The sequence below is a fragment of the Felis catus genome, chromosome D2 (genome assembly GCF_018350175.1).
Source record: "Felis catus isolate Fca126 chromosome D2, F.catus_Fca126_mat1.0, whole genome shotgun sequence".
Classification (NCBI taxonomy): domain Eukaryota; kingdom Metazoa; phylum Chordata; class Mammalia; order Carnivora; family Felidae; genus Felis; species Felis catus.
In genome coordinates this window covers 87,965,493-87,989,007 of record NC_058378.1, presented here as the reverse complement: position 1 = coordinate 87,989,007, position 23,515 = coordinate 87,965,493, and the positions used below count along the sequence as shown (strand labels likewise).

The 23,515-nt window shown below is 46.2% G+C and overlaps 2 protein-coding genes across 11 annotated transcripts in view; one reads left to right on the top strand and one right to left on the bottom strand.

Annotated features, from left to right (window-relative positions):
• The first annotated feature begins 2,842 nt into the window (after positions 1-2,842).
• LOC123380971 (synaptonemal complex central element protein 1-like) lies at positions 2,843-12,712 on the top strand. Of its 3 annotated transcripts, none has more exons than XM_045040936.1 (13): positions 2,843-2,994; positions 7,552-7,614; positions 8,228-8,287; positions 8,655-8,729; positions 9,361-9,408; positions 9,666-9,720; positions 10,429-10,518; positions 10,785-10,848; positions 11,631-11,697; positions 11,770-11,893; positions 11,969-12,079; positions 12,172-12,322; positions 12,566-12,712. In XM_045040936.1, exons 2-13 carry the CDS (start codon positions 7,587-7,589, stop codon positions 12,644-12,646), a joined length of 954 nt encoding a protein of 317 aa, XP_044896871.1. In that variant the 5' UTR covers positions 2,843-2,994; positions 7,552-7,586; the 3' UTR covers positions 12,647-12,712. The 3 variants fall into 3 exon arrangements, with proteins under 3 accessions (XP_044896871.1, XP_044896872.1, XP_044896870.1); XM_045040937.1 differs by lacking the exon at positions 2,843-2,994 and adding an exon at positions 3,897-4,053 and having other exon boundaries at positions 12,235-12,322; positions 12,549-12,712; XM_045040935.1 differs by lacking the exon at positions 2,843-2,994 and adding an exon at positions 3,898-4,053 and having other exon boundaries at positions 12,235-12,322.
• Positions 12,713-12,899: 187 nt separating this feature from the next.
• Positions 12,900-23,515, bottom strand: part of LOC101091903 (zinc finger protein 717-like) — a 33,238-nt gene continuing 22,622 nt past the window's right edge. For 4 of the 8 annotated variants that reach the window (XM_045040924.1, XM_045040923.1, XM_045040925.1 and 1 more), the window contains 3 exons: positions 21,036-21,162; positions 20,709-20,801; positions 16,716-18,836 (listed from right to left, as the gene is read on the bottom strand). In XM_045040924.1, the coding sequence (XP_044896859.1) occupies positions 17,419-18,836; positions 20,709-20,801; positions 21,036-21,162 (1,638 nt within the window). In that variant the 3' untranslated portion in view covers positions 16,716-17,418. The other 4 variants (XM_045040927.1, XM_045040929.1, XM_045040928.1 and 1 more) reach the window with 4 other exon arrangements.

Here is a 23,515-nt window from a genome sequence, read left to right as displayed (position 1 = left end):
ACAAGCTTAGGGTCGCCCTACTCTTCCCACTAAATGGCTGATAGTATGTTATGTATTTGAAGCACAATGAATGTCAACTGAAATATATTACAACATGAATGAAAATTGAAAACATACCAAGTTAAAGAGGCCATACAGAAAAGGCCACCCAGATTTCAGTCCCCTGTGATCTTTCAATCGACTAAGCTTATCAAAATGAGGGAAAGTCTTAAGAAAAGGACAGAAAAAAAGAAACCTGGTCATATTGGAAGAAGACTCTTTCACACTTTTGGAACAGGTGGTGACAGCTGAAGTGGCCTGTGGATTCAATGATAATGAGGAAACCATAATGATTTCCTCATTTGGAAATTACGACATAGTTCTCAGGGAGAGTTTTCCTCTTTGGGGGTAAAACATACAAGCTTTTTGTGTGAACTGTCAGAGGTAGTAAAACAATGACACCTGGTGAAGTTGAGTGTCAAGTTATGAGTACTTCCACTGCTACAGCAGTTTTCTAGTACATTTCAAAATGATGCAAACTAAATTATGTCTCAAAACAATGACATCGGTACCACACCAGAAAATAAGGAAAAAACATGAAACTTCATGATAGAGGACAAGGCCTGCCAACATGCCATTCACCCAAAGTGAAATTAATGACCCTTGTAAGAGGATATGTGTTACTAAAGGCCATAGAGTGAGGCTTACATTAGTGCCCCCTATGTTTTGGTTATTGAGGATGACCTGGGTAGAAACAGTACCATTTTCTAAATTCCCAATGTTACATATCACCCCAGCAGCAGCAACAACAACAACACACTTTTTACATGACTTCAGGGAAATTGCAGGACACAAAATCAAGATACTGAAATCACTTGTGATCATATATACTTGTAGGGTCCAAAGGCAGATCCCAAGGTGAGTCACTTTGGCATGAAGACTATTTTCACTTAAAAAGCAATCAAGGGGCACCTGGGTGGCTCAGAAGCATCTGACTCTTGATGTCAGCTCAGGTCAAAAACTCACAGTTGTAACATCGAGCCCCGCATCAGTCTCCATGCTTACTTACTGTGGAGTCTGCTTAAGATTCTCTCTCTCTCTCTCTCTCTCTCTCTCTCTCTCTCTCTCTCTCTCTCTCTCTCTGACTCCTCCTCCTCCTCCTCCTCTCCCCACTCTCTCTCAAAAATAAATTAATCAAAACCAAGCAGAATCAGAAAAAGCTCTTTACCTCCCACACAGCTGCCTAAAAGAATATAGATAGAGGACCTGCTCCAGAAACAGAGTTATTCACCATGATATGAACCAGGTATGGTAGACAGGGAAGAACCTAGCAAGGTCTGTTTGCTTAAAGCCCTCTATGTCTCATTCCGTCTGAGAGGACAGGAAAACATTTGTTTACCAAACACTTACTGTGAACTGCATTCCTGTGAATGCATTCCTGCGAACTGCATTCGTTCCCTTTGAGGTACCTGACCCATACCTCCTTGTCTTTAGCTCAGGATGACATATATGCTTCATTTTGCCCAAGTGTCTTCAGAATTCCCAGGTCTCTCTGGATTCCCCATATACACAAAATTAAATTTTATCTTCTCTCGTTAAACTGTGTCATATCAATTTGACTGCTAATCCAGTAGAAGGACCTTGAGGGGACAGGACATTCTTAATCCTTACATACTCATGACAAACCTTCACCAAGAAAAACTAAGAAAACAACATCACTAACAGTTTCCTCCAAAATAATAAAATATCTAGGGAAAAACTTAACAAAGATGTGAAAATCCTATAGCATCAAAACGATGTGATGTTGATAAAGAAATTGAAGAAGAGACCAGTAAATGGAAAGTTATTTCACCTTTGTAGATTGTAAATTTTTTTTTAAATTGTTCATTCAACCTAAAGCAATCTAGATTCAGTGTAATCATGACCAAAACTCTAAAGGCATTTTTCAAAACAAACAAACAAACAAACAAACAAGAAAAAAACAATCCTGATATGTGTATGAAACCACGGAGGGCCCTGAATAGCCAAACCCATCTTGAGAAAGAACAAAGCTATACAAAGCTGTATAGTAAAGAAAACAGTCTTGACAGTGTTGAGATGAAACCAGGTACAAGGATCATTGCAGCAGAATATGGTCAATTACCCAGAGAGGACAGTCTCCTCAACAAATACTGCTGAGAAAATGAGTCACAAGCAACAGAAGGCAGTATGTTACACCATACACAAAATCTTGTACCACACACACTAAAATACTCAGAAACTCAGGTTTCCACATCAAGCCTTTCCTCCACCAGGTCCTCCGAAGACCACACTCTTCACCATTCACTACACATAGGAAGCCTCTGCTCCATCTTACTCACTTTTCCCTCCCACCGCTCCACCTTATCCTGAAGCTGAGGACTCAGCACCACCTTCCAGGAGGGTCCTGTCCACGAGGATGCAAAGCCAACTCCACAGGAGGAGGAGTGAGCACGGCTCTTTGGGATGAGCATTGTTTGAGCCTGGGAAAATTAATAATAAGAAACCTCACTGAAATTAAGTCCTAAGGTTTGGAAGAGGGCACTCTTAAGACTCTAGCAACAGGAAAAGAGACACCTTGCAGGTAGATACACTTCACTATCCCAGCAGGAGGAAAGAAGGCCTCTTCCTCCCCCCAGCAACAGCCCAGCCAATGAGAGACACTCACTGCCCAGCCAATGAGAAGCCACTACTCTTCCAGCCCCCCCCCGCCCCCCAGTTTATGCCAACAGACTTTTAGTTTACAACAGCCCCCCTTCCCCACGCCCTGCCTCCTCTATAAAAGAACCTCCTCTCCTTCCTTCTTTCTCAGGACTCACGGGGGCTTTTGCGGTAGTTTGCTTGTCACAGTGGCAATTCTCTACTGTTCCCAAATAAACCTGTCTTTTGCCGGTAAAATAAACGGTAGCTTTATTTTTAAGGTTGACAGGTGTGATTAATTTTAACGAACAGCAGACACAAAAGGACCTCTGAGGACTGAGTAGAAGTTGTCTTTAGGTAAGGAACATTTACATTTAAAAGGAAAATCGCCTTTTGTGCTAGGAAGAGAAGGAGGACTCTAAATTTGTAGAAACTTTTATCAATGGGAAAGACACCGTTACCACCCACCGTTACCCCCATTTCCCTTGTTTGCTCCTCAAATCAAAGTCTTTATCTTTAGCCCATAATAGCAGGTAAGGTGGTGGTAAGCCATCTCAGGGACCTACTCAGCTTCCCTGGGTTTCTTCCATGTATACAGGAGGAATCCGTGTTACTAAACTTCTGTTTCTCCTCCACTTCACTTGTCCCTTATTATGGGGAGGTGTTAACAAAAGTGAATTTAAGTATCTAATTGGCTTTACTAACTGATTCACAAATCACGCAGCACCCCGTGTAGCAAATAGAGGACAGCTCCGCAGAACTAAACAAAGGAAAGCTTTTTCCAGGCACAGAGAATGAATAAGATGAAAAACAAGAAACTTATTGACAAATGCAGTGTTGAGACAAGCTCGCTCTCCCGAGGATCTAGGAGTAAATTTCCTACTCTAGACTCCAAGAAATTCCATGCTGCCTAGTTAGAGGCTACAGTCCTGTGGTTACACCCCCAGGTGTGCAGCAAGGAATACCAGTAGAGACAAGAATCCAAACCCGGGCCCAACACACGGCAAAGGTGCTCTCCACCTAACCTCCGCAAGCTCCGTAAGGTCGGGGAGGCCCCGCTGGAGGTGTCTGCACATGCGCAGTCACCGACTCCTCAACTGCCAATCGCAAGCCTGGAAGACCACGTACTCCCACCCCCACCTCCCCTACTCTGAGTTTGCGGCCCCAGAGACTTTAAACATGCGCACTAGCACCTGTGTTCAGCCTTTGAGCCCCGCCTCAGCTCGAGGCTCACCGCGCCTGGAGCACACTGCGCAGGCGTGCCGCGGGGCGCCCCGCCCCCCCGCGCAGGTTTGGTCCAATCCCAACCGAGGCGCCAACACGGAGGGAGTCTGCGAGCGGAGGGAATGGCGGGGCGGCTGGGGCCTCCGAGCGCGGAGCGGGTGGGAGCCACGGACCCGGCTGAGAAGGCAGGAGGTAGTGCTGGGCCCCGACGCCCCTGGGAGGTGGGGCGGGGACACGCGGCGGCCCCCCAACCCCCGCTCCTCCCGCCGCCGAGGAAACGCAGGGTCACCGCCGGCAGGTCGGCCTCGGCTGTGTGAAGTAGCCCTGGGGACACCCTTTCTGTTGGGCCGAGCGGCTCTCTGCGCGCAGCTCCTGAGTGAGCCGCCTCCCTCTGTGCTCGCAGCCACGTCTGGGCGTCCCTGCTGCCCCAGAACGGTTCTTACCCGGGCATTCTTTTCCGAGGCTGGGTCCAGGCCGGCGGCACGCGGCGTCCGCGTTGTTTTTCCTCCCTGACGCCGACCTGGCGCCGACCTGACGCCCAGCTCCGCGGGCAGGGGTGGCGCCACCCGGCCCCGCGGTGCGCTCCTGGAACGCTCGCCTCCCTCGAGGGGCTGAGCCTGCCCTCGCTCCCTTCAGACCCACCTACACTGGTGCAGCCTTGGGACCCGGCGCGGCTCCGGGGTGTCTGTCCCACAGAGGAGAGGTGTGAGTAGCGAACCTTCGCACGCAAGGCTCGCCTGGAGCAGAGAGTGGCAGCCAGGCACGAAGAGGAAAATGGGACGGATGCATATGCACCCCTTGTATTAAACGCCTCCGATGGCCAAGGCTGCGCCAAAGGAGCCTTCCGGTGTGGCTGTTTCAGGTGCCTCCCATAAGCTAGTCCACGTGGGTGGTTTAGTCACTTCACCAGTGGCTGCGTTTGCGCTGCTATAATGCAGTACCCTAACCTGGATCGCCCCGTGACCACTGAACTTTGCTTCTTGTGCCTCCGGAGGCTGGAAGTCTGGGACCAAGGCATCGGCAGATAGGGCGTCTGGTGAGGACCAGCTCCCGGTGCCTGCGTGACCATCCTCTGGCTGCATCCTCACGGGGGGCGGGGGGCCGGGGAGTTGTCTGGGGTCGCTTTTATAAAGGCACTGCTCCCATTCGTCAGGACTCCGCCATCATGACCCAATCACCTCCCCAAAGCCCCATCTCCTGGCACCATCACATCAGACCAGAGTATTTCAACATGCGTTGCACGGTGCTTACTACATAGGAGAGTGTCCTTGCCCTTTGCGCTTCACACCGGGACTTCTGGTCCTTGTGTCTGAGGTCTTGTGTCTGCAACTCAGTCTCAAGGTTCAGAAATGTTAGCAATGGGGGATCGGATTTTTTGTTAATTCAACAGGTATTTCTTGCCAGGCTGTGCTTTGCCTTATGGCGGGCACTACATAGGCAATAGAGGGTAAAAACAGTGCAGCTCACTGCCTAGGCTGTTAATAATACCTGGGGAATTGGTTGCCCAAACAAACTGTAAAGATCAATTTGGGGTCACTTGGGCCAGTTAGCTTTAAAAAATACAGCCATATGCAGAAGTGTGTATGGTGAAAGACAAACATCCTCCTTCCTAGTCCTACCCTCCAGAGGTAACTACTGCTGAGAATATTTTGGTGATTCTGGCCACAAATTATCTGGACGTGGTATGCATATGTTTGTAGACTGGCATATATTTCACCTCTTTTTGTAGCCATATGGGAGTCTATGCACAATTTTTTACTGACTTTTCATCTGTCTAGGGTCTCCTTCCATGTTTAATGCATAATGAATCTACCTCCTTTTCAATGGCTGCACAGTATTTTGTTGTGGGGATGGATCGTACTTTTCGGCTGATGGGCATCCACGTTGTTTCCCACTTTTGACATGACAAATACTGCTTCCGTGTCTTTTAACATGCCTTTTGCATACTTAGATGAGCATGTCTCATACATAATTATGCCTTCAAAATGCTGATGTAGTAAAACTGTCCTCTGAAAGGTCACATCAGTTTCCAGCCTATCTGTGTGTCAATTTCCCCACATCATCTCACTGGCCATTGTCAGACTTACTCATCTTTACCAACCAGATAGGTATGATATGCTGTTTTCATCTCATTAATCATGACTGATATTGTATATCTTGTCAAATATCTATGGGCCATTTGTAAAATTTTTGCGTAACTGTCCCCTCCTTTCTTCCACTCTTTGAAAGCAGTGATTGTTTACCTTCTTTATATTGACTCATTGCTTTTTTTTAAAGATTTTATTCTAAGTACTCTCTGCACCCAACATGGGGCTCAAAATTGTAACCCTGAGAGCAAGAGTCACATGCTCTATGTGCCAGCCAGGCACCCCTGACTGGTTGCTTTTTAAAAACTTTTTATTATGGAAAAATTTAAGCATATACAAAAGGCAAAAACAAAGTATAAAATTACCCCCATGAGCCCATCTTTTCCACTTTGACGGTTATAAGCTTTTGGCCAACCTTGTTTCCTTTTTATCCTCACCCACTCCACTATTTCATTTTGAAGCAGCACAGGCATCATAGCATATCATCCATAAACATTTCCATATGTATCTCTAACATCTCTAAAATATAGTACTGTACTCTTTCCAGAAAACTAACCACAGTAGTACTGTTCTGTCTGAATAACAGCTACAATAGTTCCTGTTTCGCCAAAAACCCAGTTTTCAAATTTCTCTGATTATGTCACCACTATTTTTTAAAGTGCACTTGTCGAATCAGGATCTAAATACAGTCTGTTTTTGAGTATTGAGTATATGTCTTTTTAATCCCCTTTCATCTGTAAGGATCTTCCTTTTTTCCTCCCCCCCCCCAAAAAAAAAATTTGTTAAAAGTCCTGATTTTTTCCTGTAAAGCTCCCAGTCTGGATGTTGCTAATTGCATCCCCATGTGTCCTGTGTTCATGTATTTTCCCTAAATCAGTATTTAGATTAAGAGAATTAAAAGGCATTACTCTGACTTCTTTTTTGGCAAGAATCCTATGTTGTATTTTTACATCAAGTGGCTCATAATGTCCATTTATCTCTCTTGTGACGTTAGTACCATTAATAATTGCCAACATCTACTAGTTCATTAAGGAATTAAAAATAAGTGCCTGTATTGGTTATAAACAAGTGAATACGAAATATTCTACTCACAGGCTTCAGAGTAATTGATTATGTATATAGAATAGCTCTTTGTATTTATGTGCAAATGACATGGTGTCTTATTAAATTTTCTTACTATTCATTGTGGGGTTTTTTAATAAGACTCTAGAACTTTCTAGTTAATTAGCCATCTGCCAGTTACAGTGACTTTTGACCCCTTGTTTCCAGTTTTGTTTTGCTTTTTGCCCCTCCTTTCTTTTCCTTTCATTATTACATCATGAGGTTTGACCCAGTCTTGAATAGTACAGGCAGTGAAAGTTCACCCCTCCCCTTGCCCTGGGTTTTATTAAGGGAAATTCTGTGGTATGATTTCACACTTTAGGAAAAGTTGACCATGAAATAGCCTGACTCCTCTCGAATTCAGTGTCTACCTCAAGACAAGGGGCAAGAGCACCACTCTGGCTGGAGATCTGAGCCCCCCTCAGTCCCATACCAAAGTTATTGGACCCTTCCTTGGGCCCTCTCCTTTGGGATTGTGAAATGTTTGGTTGTGTCTCCACAGGGCAGGCCAAGTCCTCACAGAAAATTGAAGACTTGATGGAAATGATGAAGAAGTTGCAGAAAGGTCACATGTCTTCTCTGTAACTGAGGCACAGCCTGAGCTTTGGGAAAAGGCGGCAGTGGATTAAGTTCCAGGACTCACAATTCACAACCTTTGGAAATTAACCCATTGGCTCTTTCCTACTTTTTAAAACTTCTTTGAAGTACAAATATAGCCCAAGGATTTGAAATTAAAGTATAACATTTCCCCCAAGCCCCCTTGCTAGCCACCCATGTGGTCCCCACCACACTCAGTTAAATCCAGGTTTTCACCTTCACCTCCTTTCCCTCCACCTTACCTCTGCTGCTCTCTGCTTGCTCACATGGCTTCTTCTAGCCATGTTCCCACTTCAGGGAAGGCCTTTTGCACTGACTACCTACCACCCCACCCGGGAACTGCCCTCCCCTTGATTTAAGGCCTTCAAGAGGTCTTCCCGTATCTGAAGAGCATGCCCCACTCCTTCGCGCTTTAATTAATTCCTTGCCCCTCTATTTTTCTTGACTGTGATGACTACAGCCTGACTCAGTATCTCTGTTTTTTCCCTTGTATCCTCTACCCAGAATGAGAGTCCCTGTAGGGCCCCCAACTCCCTCTGCCTGCCCTGTCACCTCCATTCAACCTCCTTTCCTCCCTACAGCGGGAAGCCTAGAGCCCAGGGTTGAGGTCCTGATTAATCGGATTAATGAGGTTCAGCAAGGTGAGCTCAGGGACAAGCTACATGATTTGCAGGGCCCCTGGTTACAGGATTACTAAGTATGTATTTCAGGACCACAGCAGCAGGTCAAACCAAGGGTGGGTTTTTCTAAAGGCAACTGCTGTAGTCACATGTCCGTGAACCTGGCCCTGCTGCCAACTGAGACCAACAAGAAGGGCTTGGGCTCTGGAAACCTCATTTCTTGCCCTGTAAAATGTGTCCTCCCCACCCCCTGCCCAGTTTGCTTGAAGACAAATGTGAAACGTCACTATTTGCAAGGAATGGTGTAGTTGGATGTTGCACTTACACGTTGTCTGGTTTCTTGTTTTGTTTTGTTTTGTTTTGTTTTGTTTGTTTTGTTTTGGCACAGCAAAAAAGAAAGCCAGTGAGGAGCTGGGAGAGGCCCGGACTGTTTGGGAGGCCCTGCAGAAGGAAATGGACTCACGTAAGCATGCAGGGTTCGGTCACCCAGAGGTCCCCAGTGTCATGCCTTCCTGGACTCAATATTCTGGACCCTTAGCATTCTCGCTGCGGCCAAGGGCTCCTGCCCCCTCTGTGGCATCAGGTCCTACCAGTCTCCCACTCTCTACTGTCCAAGCATACTCCCACCTCAGGGCCTTTGCTAGACTCTTCTGCCCCAGATACCACTGGTTTCTATTGCCATACATCATCACCATCAGCTCTTAGCTTGAATGTCCCCTTCTGAGAGAAACCTACCCCGGTCATCCCATCTAAAGACAGCACCTTGTCCCCACCTGATCACATTCCCCTTACTGCTTGATGTGTTTCTTCATAGCCCATATCCCAGTTCAGATGATGTGTCTTTCTCTCCCGTCCATGTAAAGTGCACTGGCATTCTGCAGGACCCTCACAGTCAACCCTTTATCAACATCAGGGCCCTTTGCTGCCACATCAGGGAGTGTGCACACAAGATGGGAGGGGGCTCAACTCAAGGGGTCCACAGTTGGGACTGGGGTACAGTTGACCCAAACCGCCTGTGTGACTGTGGGCAGGTATGCTCTCTGAGGGTGCAGTGGGTGGTACCTGATGCCTGAACATGTTACTGTGTTTTCCAGTGAGTGGAGAGGAAGTACGTCTGAAAGAGACCTTGAACAAAAAGCAAGGTAATTGTAGCCATTCTGTGTCCAGGCTTTTGCCTTTGTCACCCTGCAGAGGCAGTGTGACAGTCTCTCCACAGCAGCCGAACCCTTTTGAAACCTGAATCCTCTTGCATCCCTCCTGTGGCTTCCACCAGACTTGAAGCAAATTACAAAGCCCAATCAGGTGTCCACGAGACTCCACGTGATCTGACCGTATTAACTATGCCCAGGCCTGATGCTTTAATGGGTTCTCCTGGGGCCCTTGGTTCCTATCCCTGCAGAGACCCTAAGGATCCTCAGACTCCACTGCCAAGAGAAGGAAAGTGAGGCACAGAGGTAAGACCTTCCAGCTGGGCCTTGCTCTTCTTTCCCCTTCATTGTGGGGGAGTAGAGAAAGAGGGAAACTCAGTCATGGACCCAGGGCTCTCATTTCCTCCGTTTTTAAAACGGAGGGGTCAGATGCGTGTCTTCCCACCTTGGACCCAACAGTAGGCAGTAGTGTTAAGAACACTCTCACTCACTGGGATAATCATTCGTTTGCTAGAATACCAAATTCCTTTGGCTGTTTTTTCTTCTGTGCCTGTCACTCTTCCCAAAATAGGCCCCTTGGCTGGCTGTCCACTCATCTGTCCCTTCATTGAGGCATCAAGCCATTCCGTCTCTCTCTATTCATCGGGACCCTTCCATCCACCTCAGTATTTGTGAATCCACCTCTCCACTTCCTGAACATTGGTTTAGCTTATTTTGTGAGCAGAGTCACTGAGCCCTGGCATACCAAGACTGGAACTGTGTGGGGAAATTGGGATGAGATTAGTGTGTGTGTGTGTGTGTGTGTGTGTGTGTGTGTGTTCGCAGTTGACCATGCCCCGGTGACTACACTATTCCCAGGGGGCACATGCTCATGCCCCAACCCATGAAGTTACTAGAGAAGGACCTCAATTTAGAAGGCTACAACACACCCCAAGAGGAGGCAGAAGCCCCACCCAGCCCCATCCTGGGAGACATTCAGAGAACATGACTGAGGGCTGCTTTGCCTCTTCGCAGGAAGCAGACCACGCTGCAGGAGTGCAAGGAGCGAATTTCTGCCCTGAACTCCCAGATCGAGGACGAGAAGAACAAACAGAGGCAACTGAGGTGAAGCCCAGTGCTCCAGGCCAGGTGGGGGGTGAGGGGGCAGTGTGCGAGGATGGGTTGTAGGTGCAGGTAATATCAGGGATGGGGGTTAGAAGAGGAGCTGGCTGACCTGAGGTTTGGAAGGTCAAGGTGGGGAAGGTGCTCCCTGCCAAGCAAAGAACATGGGCAAGCCTCCCATGGTCTGTACATGAAGACCCCTGGCCTGGGCCTGGCTGGGGAGGGGTGTCTCGGCCAATGGTCCCTCATCTTGTGTGGCTGGCCCCCAGGTTGGATTTTGAGGAACAGCTGGAGGATCTGATGGGCCAGCACAAGGACCTCTGGGAGTTCCACGTGAGTCACTCACAGCCATTCCTCCCACCTTGCACATCTTCCCTAAGAGTCCCTGGCCCCAAACTGAAGGTCACGCCGCAGGCCTCCTTCCTCTCACCGGCTTTTGAGCCAGCCTTGGTGGCCTAACGTCAAAATGGCCCTCAACTCAGTGCTTTATCCCCACCCTCACTGCCACCCGGTGTCATCCTCTTCACTGGTCCTGCCCGCCCTCTCTGCTGCTCCCCCAGGGCCCTGCAGTGACCAGGAGGAGCCCTGATGAAGTCAGGAAAGGTTATCCATAGAGAAGATCCATGGATGTGTTTGCAGCCATGACTGCCACAGGGCAGACAGCAGGGAACCAAGCAGACTGGTGTTTGCCCTTTGGGGATCCTAGATACCAAGTGAAAGGGGCAGAGAGAACAGACGTTGGGATAGAGAGAGAGGTTCATTGAAGAGGCCAGGTAAGGGGAAGAGAAACGGCAATGCAGGGCTAGTAAATGATTCTCCAGGGAACACTTCTGGTTAGTGATGCTTTTAGGATCCCCTGTAATAAATGCTTGCCTCACGTCAAAGCTTCCAAGATTACCGAACGTTAACCACCTCGTGAGCCTCTCAAGCACAGCATCACAGGTGTCTGGGGTGAGACAGTTCCAGGTGGAGAGGATGGCCAGTACAAAGGCCCTGAGGCTGGAACGTGCCCTGTGTGCCCAGAGGGCCCGAGTAGTAGGAAGGGAGGTAGGCTTGTCTGAGGTGCATGGGGGTAGGCCGAAACACATGCACAGGCCTCCTTTCTACCTACTCAGAGACCAGAGCAGATGGCCCAGGAGATTGGCGCCCTGGACAGCAGCAAGGAGCAATTGCTCAGGGAAGGTGAGGCCTGGAGATTGGGGAGGCCCTGATTTGCCTTGCACTGCCCTGCTTATCTGTCCCTTCCTGCCGCAGAGAAGCTCGTGGAAGCAAAGCTGGAGGACGTGAAGCATCGTCTGTGTTCCCAGTTTGGGGCTGACGGTTGCTCGACCACTGCTGAGGGGCTCTTTCTCCGCAGCCAGGAGGCAGCAGCTGCAGTGTAAGACGAGCAGGACAGGGACAGGGACTGGGGTGGAGGGAGGGAGATGCCAGTGCTGATGCCCACCCCCCTCAGACATATGTTTGAAGAGGAGAACAGGAAGGCCCGGGAGCTCCTAGAGGCTGCTGCCCAGCACCATGAACAGCTGCAGCAGAAGTGCCAGCAGCTACAGCAAAAGAGGCAGAGGTGCGTGTGGAGGCCCTCCCCCCAGTCCTCTAGGGGAAGGTGGCTGAGGCATCTCTGCTCCCTTTTCAGCCTGTCTCCTGGTCTCTTCACAGCCTCTTGTCCTTTCTCCTCCCCTTCCCCCTCCCCACACTCCTACCCTGCCTCTGTCTGTCCAGGCTTAAGGAAGAGCTGGAAACGCTTGGGGTGCAGATCCCTGCTCAAGCCCAAAGCAAACAAGATGAAGGGGCTGGCCCAGGAGAACTTGTGAGCCCTGGGTTGGGTGGCAGGGAGCAGAAATAGCTCATGCAAGGAGCTGGGTGCAGGAAGGCAAAGAAGGGGATCGAGAGTCCTCAGAGGATGGTCTTTGGGGAAGGGTGCTCCCACAGGGCACAAAGAAGACAGAAATGCAGGGGCTGGCAGTGTGGAGTGGGAAGAGGCAGGTCCCAGGGAGGGTGTGGGCACAGGGATACATGGACATTTCCCTCCTCAGACTCTGACCTCCCACAGGCCAATCCTAAGCTCCTAGGAGTCAGCAAGGAGAAAGACCCAGGGCTGCCCACCAAGCAAGGCCATACTATGCCCTCCTAGGCAAGGACTCTCTTTGCCTTGGAGCATATTCCATGAACTTCAGGAAATAAAGGCACTATTTCAGTACAACTGCCTCAGCTGAGTTTATGCAGAGGGGGTAGGGCTTGTCTGGCCCCTGAGACTGTGTAAAGCCTTGGCCTCAGCCAGAGGGCTACAGCAGGCCTCCCTACCCTCATAGTCTCTGGTCTGCTCCTTTCTAGGACTTAACACACTGTTCTCGGTTCCCAGGCAGAAGGATGCAGGTCTGCAAAGCCACAGTGTGATTGTTTCTTTAATTCCTTATTCAGGCCTGAAGTAAACCGAATCCCAGAAATCTCAACAGTGGGGATGGAGGTGCTGGGGGTTCTCATCCAGTCAGTCCCTTGCCCACAGTCTCCACTGATTAGCTGAGAAAAAAACCAAAACATAATTGGAGGTCAAGTGCAGTTTGTGCCTTCCTGGGCACAAAATATGTAACCGACACCTGTCACAAGAACATAAGTGTCTTAGAAATCCTGTGTGCTGGGAGTCAGTCACCTAAGACTCCGTGAAAATGCACTCACCCAATAAAGGGCAGCAGTGCTCCTGAGCCAAAATACAGTGAATGAAGTAGGAAGAGATTCCTTGTCTTGAAAGACTCCCACATCCAGGTAGGACAGTAACGTGGTGGGATTGCAGAGAGGTCCAAACAGGCTCCCTGGAGAGTACTGTTTCTGTGGAAGAACGGGGAATGTGACATGGTGGGAAATTACTCCATCAGTTAGAGACACCAGGCATAAATCTCCCAGTTTTCTGACATGGAGTTAATCAGACCTGTGTCATAAATGAATTGGTTACACCTTATCAGAACAACTCCTGCATTGCCTGGAAATTAGTACATTCCCCTGAGTAGCAGTGGAAATAATCACCTTGAATAGCAGCAGTTCAGCTAATTTTGTAGCTTCAGGTGATTCACAATAAAAAAAGACACATGAGGGGCGCCTGGATGGCTCAGTCGGTTAAGTGTCCAGCTTTGGTTCAGGTCATGATCTCCCGGTTCGTGGGCTCGAGCCCTACATCAGGCTCTGTGCTGACGGCTCAGAGCCTGGAGCCTGCTTTGGATTCTGGGTCTCCCTCTCTCTCTGTTCCTCCCCTGCTCTCCTTTTGTCTCTCTCATTCTCAAAAATAAAGATTAAATTTTTTTTAATTAAATAAAAAGACACATGCTTACTTCAACAGAAGCACAAAAATCCAACACCTATTGGATTTGACAAAATCCAACACCTATTTAAATTAAAAAAAAGTGTAAAATCTAGGAATAGAAGGTACCTTCTTTAATACTTATTAGTGAAATGTTTAAAGCACTTTAGGGTATGTTCAAATACTATTCACTGTACTAAAGTTCTAGACAGAGAAACAAGACCAGGACCTTCCCCACCCCTGCTCACAACCACATGGATATCTGCCAAGGAAGAAGATCCTCTTTCCTGCTCTGCCTTGCAATCTCCCTCCAGGCCCTTTCTTTGGAAACCCAGAGATTGTGTCAGCTGGAATAAGAGAAATGTAGCCCCAGCATCACATAGTAGAGCAACCAAGGGTGGGTTTCTAGCTGAGACAAAAAAAAATCCATAGCTGGTAGAGTCACTTACCATAGGTATAGGTAGAGACGGAGGAGCTAAAAGAATCGTTCAGTTTTAGAGAACAATCTAGACAAAACACCAAGGAGCCAGGACTACCTAGGTGTGAAAATAAAACTGTTCCTCCTTCCCAGCGTCTCCAGTCAGAAACAAAGATCCCTGAAGTATGAAATGAATGCAGGCTACAGGTCACAATCAGGATGCTACCGGCAAAATGGAGCATCAGAGCAAATCTCAGACCAAGGGTGTTGCTCTAAGACCCTTTTCTTGAGACTCTAAAGAGTGTGCCTTGTAAACCCTTATGACAGATGATAAATAGTAGCACTGTCCCCACATCTCTCAGTTCGAGGTGGAGTGGATCCTGTTCCAGAAATATAGGGGTGGCTTTCCCCTAGTGGACTACATTATAATTTATCAGAAATCCAAAAACTTTCTTAAAGGTATGAAATCAATTTGAAACATAAGTTTTAGAAACAGTTCAAATGAGAAGAGCCCTCTGGGCAGGAACCAGAACTGAAGAAACTAGATAGCAAAATGAATAAATCAGGCTAGGTCATGCAGAAGAGAGGTGACGGAGTGCAGAATCCAGAGCCCTAACGTCATTCCCAGAACCACTGCATCCTAATTAAGGAACTGATGGTGTGCCCTGCCAGATTTCAGTTTCTGTGTATGGGAGGCTAAGTGCCTCCCAGTTCCTCTCCCTCGAATGGACCATCAGTGAATCCCTCATCTCTGTGCTACCATTGTGTGTTGAGTGTGTGCAGGGCACATAACTAGTCACATCAGGTCCTAGGGTTTCAGACTAAGTCACAGACAAGGGACTGTGTCCAACAAGATTATGTGCACGTAGACCAGATACAGATGATGAGGTCCTACATTTTGAGGTAAACATCTTTATTTAAGGTCTTGAGGAGACTTAGAAGGGTGTGAATGTAGCAACAGAACTACATTTGCCTATGTCTCTTTTTTTGAGTGAGCATTCCCATGACAGAATCTTAAACAACACTGGTAGGGATGAGTCACGTGTCAAGCTCAAATGAATTAGAGGTTAGTCGAGGTAATCATAAACGTTCCAATCAAGATGAATCCCTAATTGGGTGCCTGGGTGGCTCGTTCAGTTTGGTGTCCAACTTCGGCTCAGGTCATGATCTTACAGTTCATGTTGGAGCCCCACATCAGGCTCTGTGCTGACAGCTCAAAGCCTGGGGCCTGCTTTGGATTCTGTGTCTCTGTCTCTCTCTCTCCTCCCCTGCTCATGCTCTCTCTCAAATATAAACATTAAAAAGAAGAAGAAGAAATCCCTAATTGTGTAGAAGTAGGCAAGAAAATAAAATAGACCTTGGCAAAAATTTTGAACATGAACCTTGTGTAGCCAGTCTGTTCAAGCCTCCCACCAACATATTAATTTTGTAATTATGGTACCATCATAGCTAACAGTTATATACTGCTGCCAGGTGCCAGGTAATGTTGTGAAGCATCTTAGTTATCTGACCTATTTTACTCCTCACAACAACCCTTTGCAGCAGTTTCTAGTATTATTTCCTCTTGAATATGAAGACACAGAAGCGGGACATGTGAAGGTCTGTGAACACACAGCTCACAAGTGCAGCCTGTGAGCTGCAAGGCTCCCACACAGCACTCCATCCACAATGCAAACGCGTGATCTGTTACACAGCACACAGCAACAAGCACTCCAACCTGTGCTGCCGCTCCATCAAACATACAAGTAACAGGAAGAGGGAGATTTTCCTTCCAGAGCCTGCTTTGCATCAAGAAGGATGAAGGGACACATTTTGTTCACAGCTGTTTACCTTAACTTAGGCTTAAGGTGTTAACAATTACACACCTAGTTTGGACACTTCTAGTTAAAGACATTTCTATTACTGCCACTGGCTGGTTGTGTTAGCTGAAAACTTTAGGAAAAAAGTGATCTGATTTAGTTGAGACAATTTAGTAATAATATTCATGCAAATTTATATACTAGGAGGGTAGGAAAAAAAGTATGTAGTACAAGATTTTAGACATGATGATATATTTAGCAACATATAAGAGGCAAGAGTGAAATTTAATGTGGAAAATCCTAACATAAGTCACAATATTAAGGGTATACATTCCCTACCATTATGGTGGTTGGTTCCATTAACAAAATTTCTGTTAACATAGAATACTCATACACTTAAACCCAACATACTCCACAGGTTGAGAATAGTTGAACTTTTATGCGTAAAAAACCAGAATGGGCACAGGAAGTATGTCTAGAGTAGGGTTTTTCAACTTTGGCACTATTAGAATTGTGGCCTGATCTTCCTTTGTTGTGCGCGCTGTTCTGTAAATTGTGGGGTGTTCAACAGTATCTCTGGCCTCTGTGGAGATGCCAGCAGCACTTCCCAATCCCCAGTTGCAGACACCAGAAACATCTCCAGATATCACTAAACATCCCCTAGGAGGCAAAATCACCACCAGCAGGCAACCACTGACATTTAGTCAACTCTTTTTTAATACCTCAATACTGTATTTAATATTTCTTTGAAATTTTTCATCCATATTACCTAAATTGATTATCTTCCCTTCATTACAAATTCTCTCATACATAAAAAAGTTTTATTGAAACTCTTGACACATTAAAGACACTTCAAGGCTGTACTATCCTTAGTTCTCAGTGTTCATGATACCTCTGACAGATAAAAACATACTCAAATATGTTGATTCTTTGTTTCTCCAATGATTTCACTTGTTTTCATAAACAAACTAGGGGATGAAAGAACATAACACAGGCTTCTCCACTGTGTGAATTTTCTGATGTACCAAAGCCGGAACCTGTCCCAGAATGCTCTTGCTCATAAAGCGAATGAGCAATGGCAGGGTGGTGGTGCGGCAGTGCTTCAAGACCAGACGTGGGACAGCTCAACAGCATAGATGTCTCTCACTTGTGTCAGTTACACATGGAGTTTGGGGGGTACATCTTCTGTCCAAAGTCACAATTGCCATCTTCTGCCATGTGTTCCCAAGGCTACCCTAGATGACATCTGTATTTAGGACTCACAGGCATGAGCAACCAAGTGCGCACCGAAGAGTTTCTGTGGGAGAGGCCTAAATTAACGTTCACCACTGTGTTTCCATACCACCAACCAGAGCTCAGATACACGGTCCTGGAAAAGGAAGGCTGAGAAATGCAGACTAACTATGTGCCAAGAGAAAAAGAAAGTGAGTCTTGGAGAATACACTGCCAGTCTCTGCCATACATGACTTCTCCCCTGTGTGAGTTCTCAAATGTTTGCTGAGGTGTGATTTCTGACAGAAGGCCTTCCCACATTCATTGCATCCATAGGGTTTCTCTCCTGTGTGAGTTCTCTGATGGACAGCGAGGGCTGACCTCCGGCAGAAACTCTTCCAACATTCTTTGCACTCATAGGGTTTCTCTCCTGTGTGAGTTCTCTGATGTACAGTGAGGGCTGACTTCCCACAGAAAGCTTTCCTGCATTCTTTACATTCGTGGAGTTTCTCACCTGTGTGAGTTCTCTGATGTGCAGTGAGAGCTGACTTCTCATAAAAGGTTTTTCTACATTCATTACATTCATAGGGCTTCTCCCCTGTGTGTGTTCTCAGATGTACGGTGAGTTTTGTTTTCACAGGGAAGGATTTCCCACATTCATAACATTCATACGGTTTTTCCCCTGTGTGGATTCTCTGATGAACAGTCAGGTGTGACTTATGGCAGAAAGATTTCTCACATTCGACACATGCATAGGGCTTCTCCCCTGTATGAGTTCTCCGATGTACTGTAAGAACTGTTTTACTACTGAAGGTCTTCTCACACTCGCTACATTTATAGGGTTTCTCTCCTGTGTGTATTTTCCGATGTTTACTGAGATTAGACCTCTTGTAGAAAGTTTTAGCACATACATCACATTCAAAAGTTTTCTCTTCTAACAGAGTTCTCGAAAGCTGAGCGAGGTGTGATTTCTTGCTGAAATTAGCCCCGCTTTGATCATGTTTATGGCGTTGCTCCTCGAAATCGGCTAGACCAAGATGCAACTGTGTTGGTTTCTCACAAAAAGTGTTCCTCCATTTGTTACATCCACAGTGATTCTCCCCTATGTGAGTTCTCTCTTGGGCAGTGACAGCTGACATACCACAGGCTTCCTGATGTTCATTATACCTACAGGCAGTCTCTCCCATGTGAGCTCTCCTATAGGTACAGAGTGTTGCCCCCTTGTTGAAGTCTTTCCCTTGCCCACTAAATTCAAGAGGCTGCTGCAAAGTCTGATTCCTCGGATGACAACTAGGACACTCGGCACACCTGAGGGGGCTCCCAGTTGTATGACATTCCTTGGCATTCTCTCCAACACGCATCCCACCAGGCTCACCAGGGAGAAACGTGTTCTGGCACACATTAAACAACTCTGCCTTCACTCCTGAGTAGCTTCCGTTATTTACAATCAGTTTTGAAACATCGGCTGCACTCAAATTAAGTGTTTTTCCCAAACTGGTTCTCTCCTTCGTTGACGTTTCATAGTTGGCCAATCCAACTTGCCACAAAAGTCTGCTCTGATACTCCTGGCCAGTCTCCATCAGGTCACCTGCAGTCTGGACATCTAAAATGAGACAAAGTAACCATATGTATGAACCACACCTAAGCATTTCTTACGGAATGTTCATGTAAAAATGGAGAAGTTTCTTTCCATCGTGTAGGATAAGAATTTTACACAGTTAAAATGGGTATGATTATGATAAGTATACGATTTTTCTTTCTAATGAAATCATGTAACAAGTTACACCAACAGATTCTCTAATGTCAGATCATGGTTTTATTTATTTGTTGATTTTGCTTTTTTATCGTTTTTTTTTTTTTTTCCTTTTTGAATCCATGAGGAAACCATTGGTCACAATATTCACCTATTCCCTAGTCTTAGTGTTCAGCTGACTTCTCTTCATCTGCCATTTGTGTTCCTGTTCCATTTCCCGCTTTCTCTCACAATAACTGTAGGTCACTTGTGCTGGGCCTTTTCTCATCACTCAGCTTTGAAGACGACAAGGTCTTCCTGGATCCGCCACTTCAGGATGCAGTACAGAGCCATTCTTCTGTCATCTCAGCAGGGATGTTGCTTAGGAACAAGGATTTGTTCCCACATTTCTTTGCTTTTTCACCTTTCCCTGGGCATCTGTGGGGTTTTTCAAAGGCATCATCTCTCCTTCTCCATGCCAGCCAGAGACCACTTTCGGCTAATTCCTAATTAAACCCAGCATGCTTGGCTTCTCACAACCATAACAGGTACAGAGAGCTCCAATCCTCCACACTGGGCTACCCCTCCCTGCTGGCCTAAAGGGTTTAAACTCTGCAACCCAGGCTGTGCCCACCATCATTGGAAAACCTCTTTCTGGCTCCTTCTTAGATCAAAAACCCTGGCATCCCCACCCCACTTCCTGGTATATGCAGCCCTACTTGACAATGTGCAGTTTCTAAAGGCTTGTGTTTTGCACTCTGGAGTTTTGCACGTGTCCTAGTTTCAGCGAAAATGGAGTCCGTGTATGGGTCATTGTTTCAGAATGATTTAGCGTAAGCAACTGCACCCTGAAACCCCGGGCTCCACTGGCCTCGAGGACACACGTTCTCCAGATTCTCCTCCCATGCCATGGACTGCCCCTTTCCACACTGTGCGTGGTTCTCCACACCTTCCTGCCACCTGTGATGCCGTGGTTGACAACGCTTGGTCCTGGGCTCCCCTTCTTTTCTTAACAACTCCCTGGGCAACCTCCTCTAATCCTCTGCCTTTAACAATTTCTCTAACTTGTACCTTGTAATAGTGATGTCCTATTTCTACTCCAGATATTATATCCACCTATATGTTATACTGTCAAATTTGGTAAATCGCCACCTTAAACTTAAGCTATCCCAAAGTACAGTCTTAATAATTAATCACCCCAAAACCACTTTCCCTGGGCTTCCTTACTAAAATGGCACACCCCATTTTCTGTCACGGTGACATCTGTGCGGGTTATCCCACTACTTCACATGTACTTCGTATGTCGTATATGTGTTTCATGCTGACTCAATTAACTGGTAACCACCTAGAAAGGAGTGCGCTTGTTTGATTACTGTCGTTATCCCCATCATTACAAAATGACTAGCGCTTGCTTAACACTTGTTGAAAGAATAATGAGTATATAAATAAATGTCTGAAAAAAACTAGTGCATGAGGATGGAGGAAAGGAGGGCATCTTACAACCTACAGACAGTGGCTAACAAAGAGAAACATTCTAAGAGGAGGCAGGTAAAGACTGGATTTTGGGTAAGACTAAGAAAATAGAAAAAAAGATGGGGGTGGTTTATACATAAGAAGCATCTTTGGAGACTAAATAGAGCATGTCTGAACCTAGGAAAAGCACGGGTAAAAAACAACCCAGCACGGCCAACATCGGCTATGCTCTCCCCTTCCCAGACCCCTGCCCAGTATGCACTGACAGACCTGGGAGGCTCTGCTCTAGGGGTTCCTCTACTGTCCATGGCTCTGCTCCTTGCTCCAACTTGACGATCACCTCAGGTTTGGTAATGCAGTGCCCTGTTGATCAGAAATAAAGGGGGGGCTTTTACCAAACCGTTTTAAAGAATGACAGGAGCACAGCGTCAAGAGTCGTGCAACGAAGGGCCGACCTGAACCTCTGATTAGAGAGGTGAACACCCACGTTCTTCTGGGCCTCGAATCTTAAACCTAAGTAGCATGTAACCTCATAAACAGTTTGCACGTTTACCAATGAAGAAAGCAGTGCTAGGACACTAAGACACTTTCACTCACCCAGTGACACCAGGCTACTGTAGGTCTCCAGCATCACGACCCTGTACAGGGTCCGCTGGGCATCATCCAGGTCCTGCCACTCCTCCCAGGTGAAGTTCACAGCCACATCCTCAAACGACACCAACCCCTGTAATGAATGACACATGTCTCAATTCAAGGGATCAGCTGGGATCAGAAGAGCAAGTCTGGGAGTTCATTCTTTTTTGTGTGTTTTGTCTTACACAGAATATACCATGCTTTGTACTCTATACCGTGGCTAAAGCAAATCCACAGTAGAACTATCCTACCCATGTTAACTCTTTAATCCCTAAAAGTACAATCATAAAGTTTCCCTTGTCAAGCTGGAACCGTCCTTGCTACTAGAGACGAAAAGATAACTGTGCTCCCCAAAGGTGTGTATGACCTGGTATGGAGGCCTTAGTATAAACACATACCTGCAGTAATGCACTAGATAAACGAGGTTAGACGTGTTTAATGTAGACAAGAGTAAGAAAGAAAAAAACAGCTGCCCTTGTGCCATCCAATCACACTTCCCTGAAGAGCCAAACACATTAGCTGTTTAATGTGAACAACGTATTCGCATAATTATGAGACTACAGTAGAAGCCACGAGGGCAACAGGTACACATGCTACATTAATGGAAGTACAAACAGCACCATGTCCAAATGGTTGCTCCTAGGCTGTGACGAGACATAAAGGTAGTAAAGGTATTTAAGGAACAGATTATAGTTTGCATTTAAAAAAAAATTTTTTTTGAGAGAGAGAGGGAGACAGAGTGCAAGTGGGGGAGGGGCAGAGAGAGAGGGAGACACAGAATCCGAAGCAGACTCCAGGCTCTGAGCTGTCAGCACAGAGCCTGACGCAGGGCTCGAACTCACAGACTGCGAGATCATGACCTGAGCTGAAGTCAGACACTTAACTGATAAGCCACCCAGGCGCCCCTATAGTTCTGCGTTTAAATATCTGACCTAATTCCAACACAACAAATTTGATGCACTCACCGTTCTTTTTATTACTTATACATTAAAAGCATGTACAGACGCATGTATTTCCTCCTTATCCCAAAGGGTTGCTTCTGTCCTCCCCAGTGTGAGTGGCTCCTACTTCCTAAACCACAGGGTGTCAATAATGAGGGGCCAGTAAGAAGAGGTAAGTTACACGGCCAGATTTGCATTTTAACAGTCCTCCCCTAGAAGCAGGATGGGAAAGAGCTTAGAAAAGAGTGACAGAGGACAAACTTGGGGTTACAGGATACAGAGCAATAAAATTACAGAATAGGGTACTAATCCTACAAAGCAAAAACGAAAAGAAAGCAGGAACACAAGTTGGTTCTAATTTGTTGTGAGAAGAGTGAAGACAGAACCCGGCTGTCTGCATGACCAGCTAGATACATACTGGTGTTATTAAGATGAAATAAAATAGGGCACAGAGTGTGCACAAGAGACAGAGATTTTGGACACAGCATGTCTGAAGTCTGTGCGTACGCAGGGATGTCATACTGGCAACTGGATACATGATCTGGAGCTCAGGAGAGATCCAAGCTGAAAATAAACATTGGGGAAGCAGCAGAATTTTAGTGGTAGCTGAAGCCATCAGAGTGAATGGAACGGCTCACAGAGAACCTAAGACTTTGAAAGGAGAAAGGAACAGGTGCCGTGTTTTAGGACACACCAATGCTGACTGTCAGAGAAAGAGAGAGACACCACGACACAGAGAAAATTTCTAGAGATTATTCCAGGAATAGAAATAACCTCCATACTAAGGAATCTATTAATACACGTCATCATATTCACGTTTCTGAAAAGTCCTATGATGATTCAAATAGACACTAAGCAGGTATCTACAAAATATTCTCCCATTTGTAATAATAACCATTAACCAAAGGGGATTTAGAGGATTCTTCCTTAAAATGATTAAATGTGTATGTCTTACCCCAGAGGCAGCATCACACTTCATGAGGAAATACTGGAGTATAAAGGTGCTCTCCCACCACAATTATTCAACAATTTACAAGTGGTGACAGTCAATGCAATTGAAAAGAGATAAATAGTTGTAAAAACGGTCATAATTTAAATATAATTTATGTAGAAAACTCAAAAGAATCCTATGAGAACTATTCTATAGAAAGAAACTAATTTTCTTTTTTAAGTTTGAGACAGACAAAGAGATAGTGAAAGTGCACACACAATCAGGAGGGGGCAGAGAGATCAGACAGAGAGACAGAGAGACAGAGAGACAGAAAGACAGAGAGACAAGGAGAGCACACCAGCAGGCCCGACTCTATCCCACCAACTGTGAGATCATGACCTGAGCCAAAATCAAGAACTGGACACTTAATCACCACCCAGGCGTCACAAAGGAAAGAATTTTCTATAAGAAAATTCTATAAACTGTAGATTATAAAAATAATGTCTTCATACAAACAAAAACATTCATACTATAACAACAACAAAAAGCAGAATACATATCAATACATTAAC

Coding starts and splice junctions, on each gene's coding strand:
- LOC123380971 (XM_045040935.1), top strand. CDS start 3,984: ATGGCGGGGCGGCTGGGGCCTCCGAGCGCGGAGCGGGTGGGAGCCACG. Junction 10,519..10,784: donor AACAAACAGAGGCAACTGAG/GTGAAGCCCAGT, acceptor GCTGGCCCCCAG/GTTGGATTTTGAGGAACAGC. Junction 11,698..11,769: donor GGAGCAATTGCTCAGGGAAG/GTGAGGCCTGGA, acceptor TTCCTGCCGCAG/AGAAGCTCGTGGAAGCAAAG.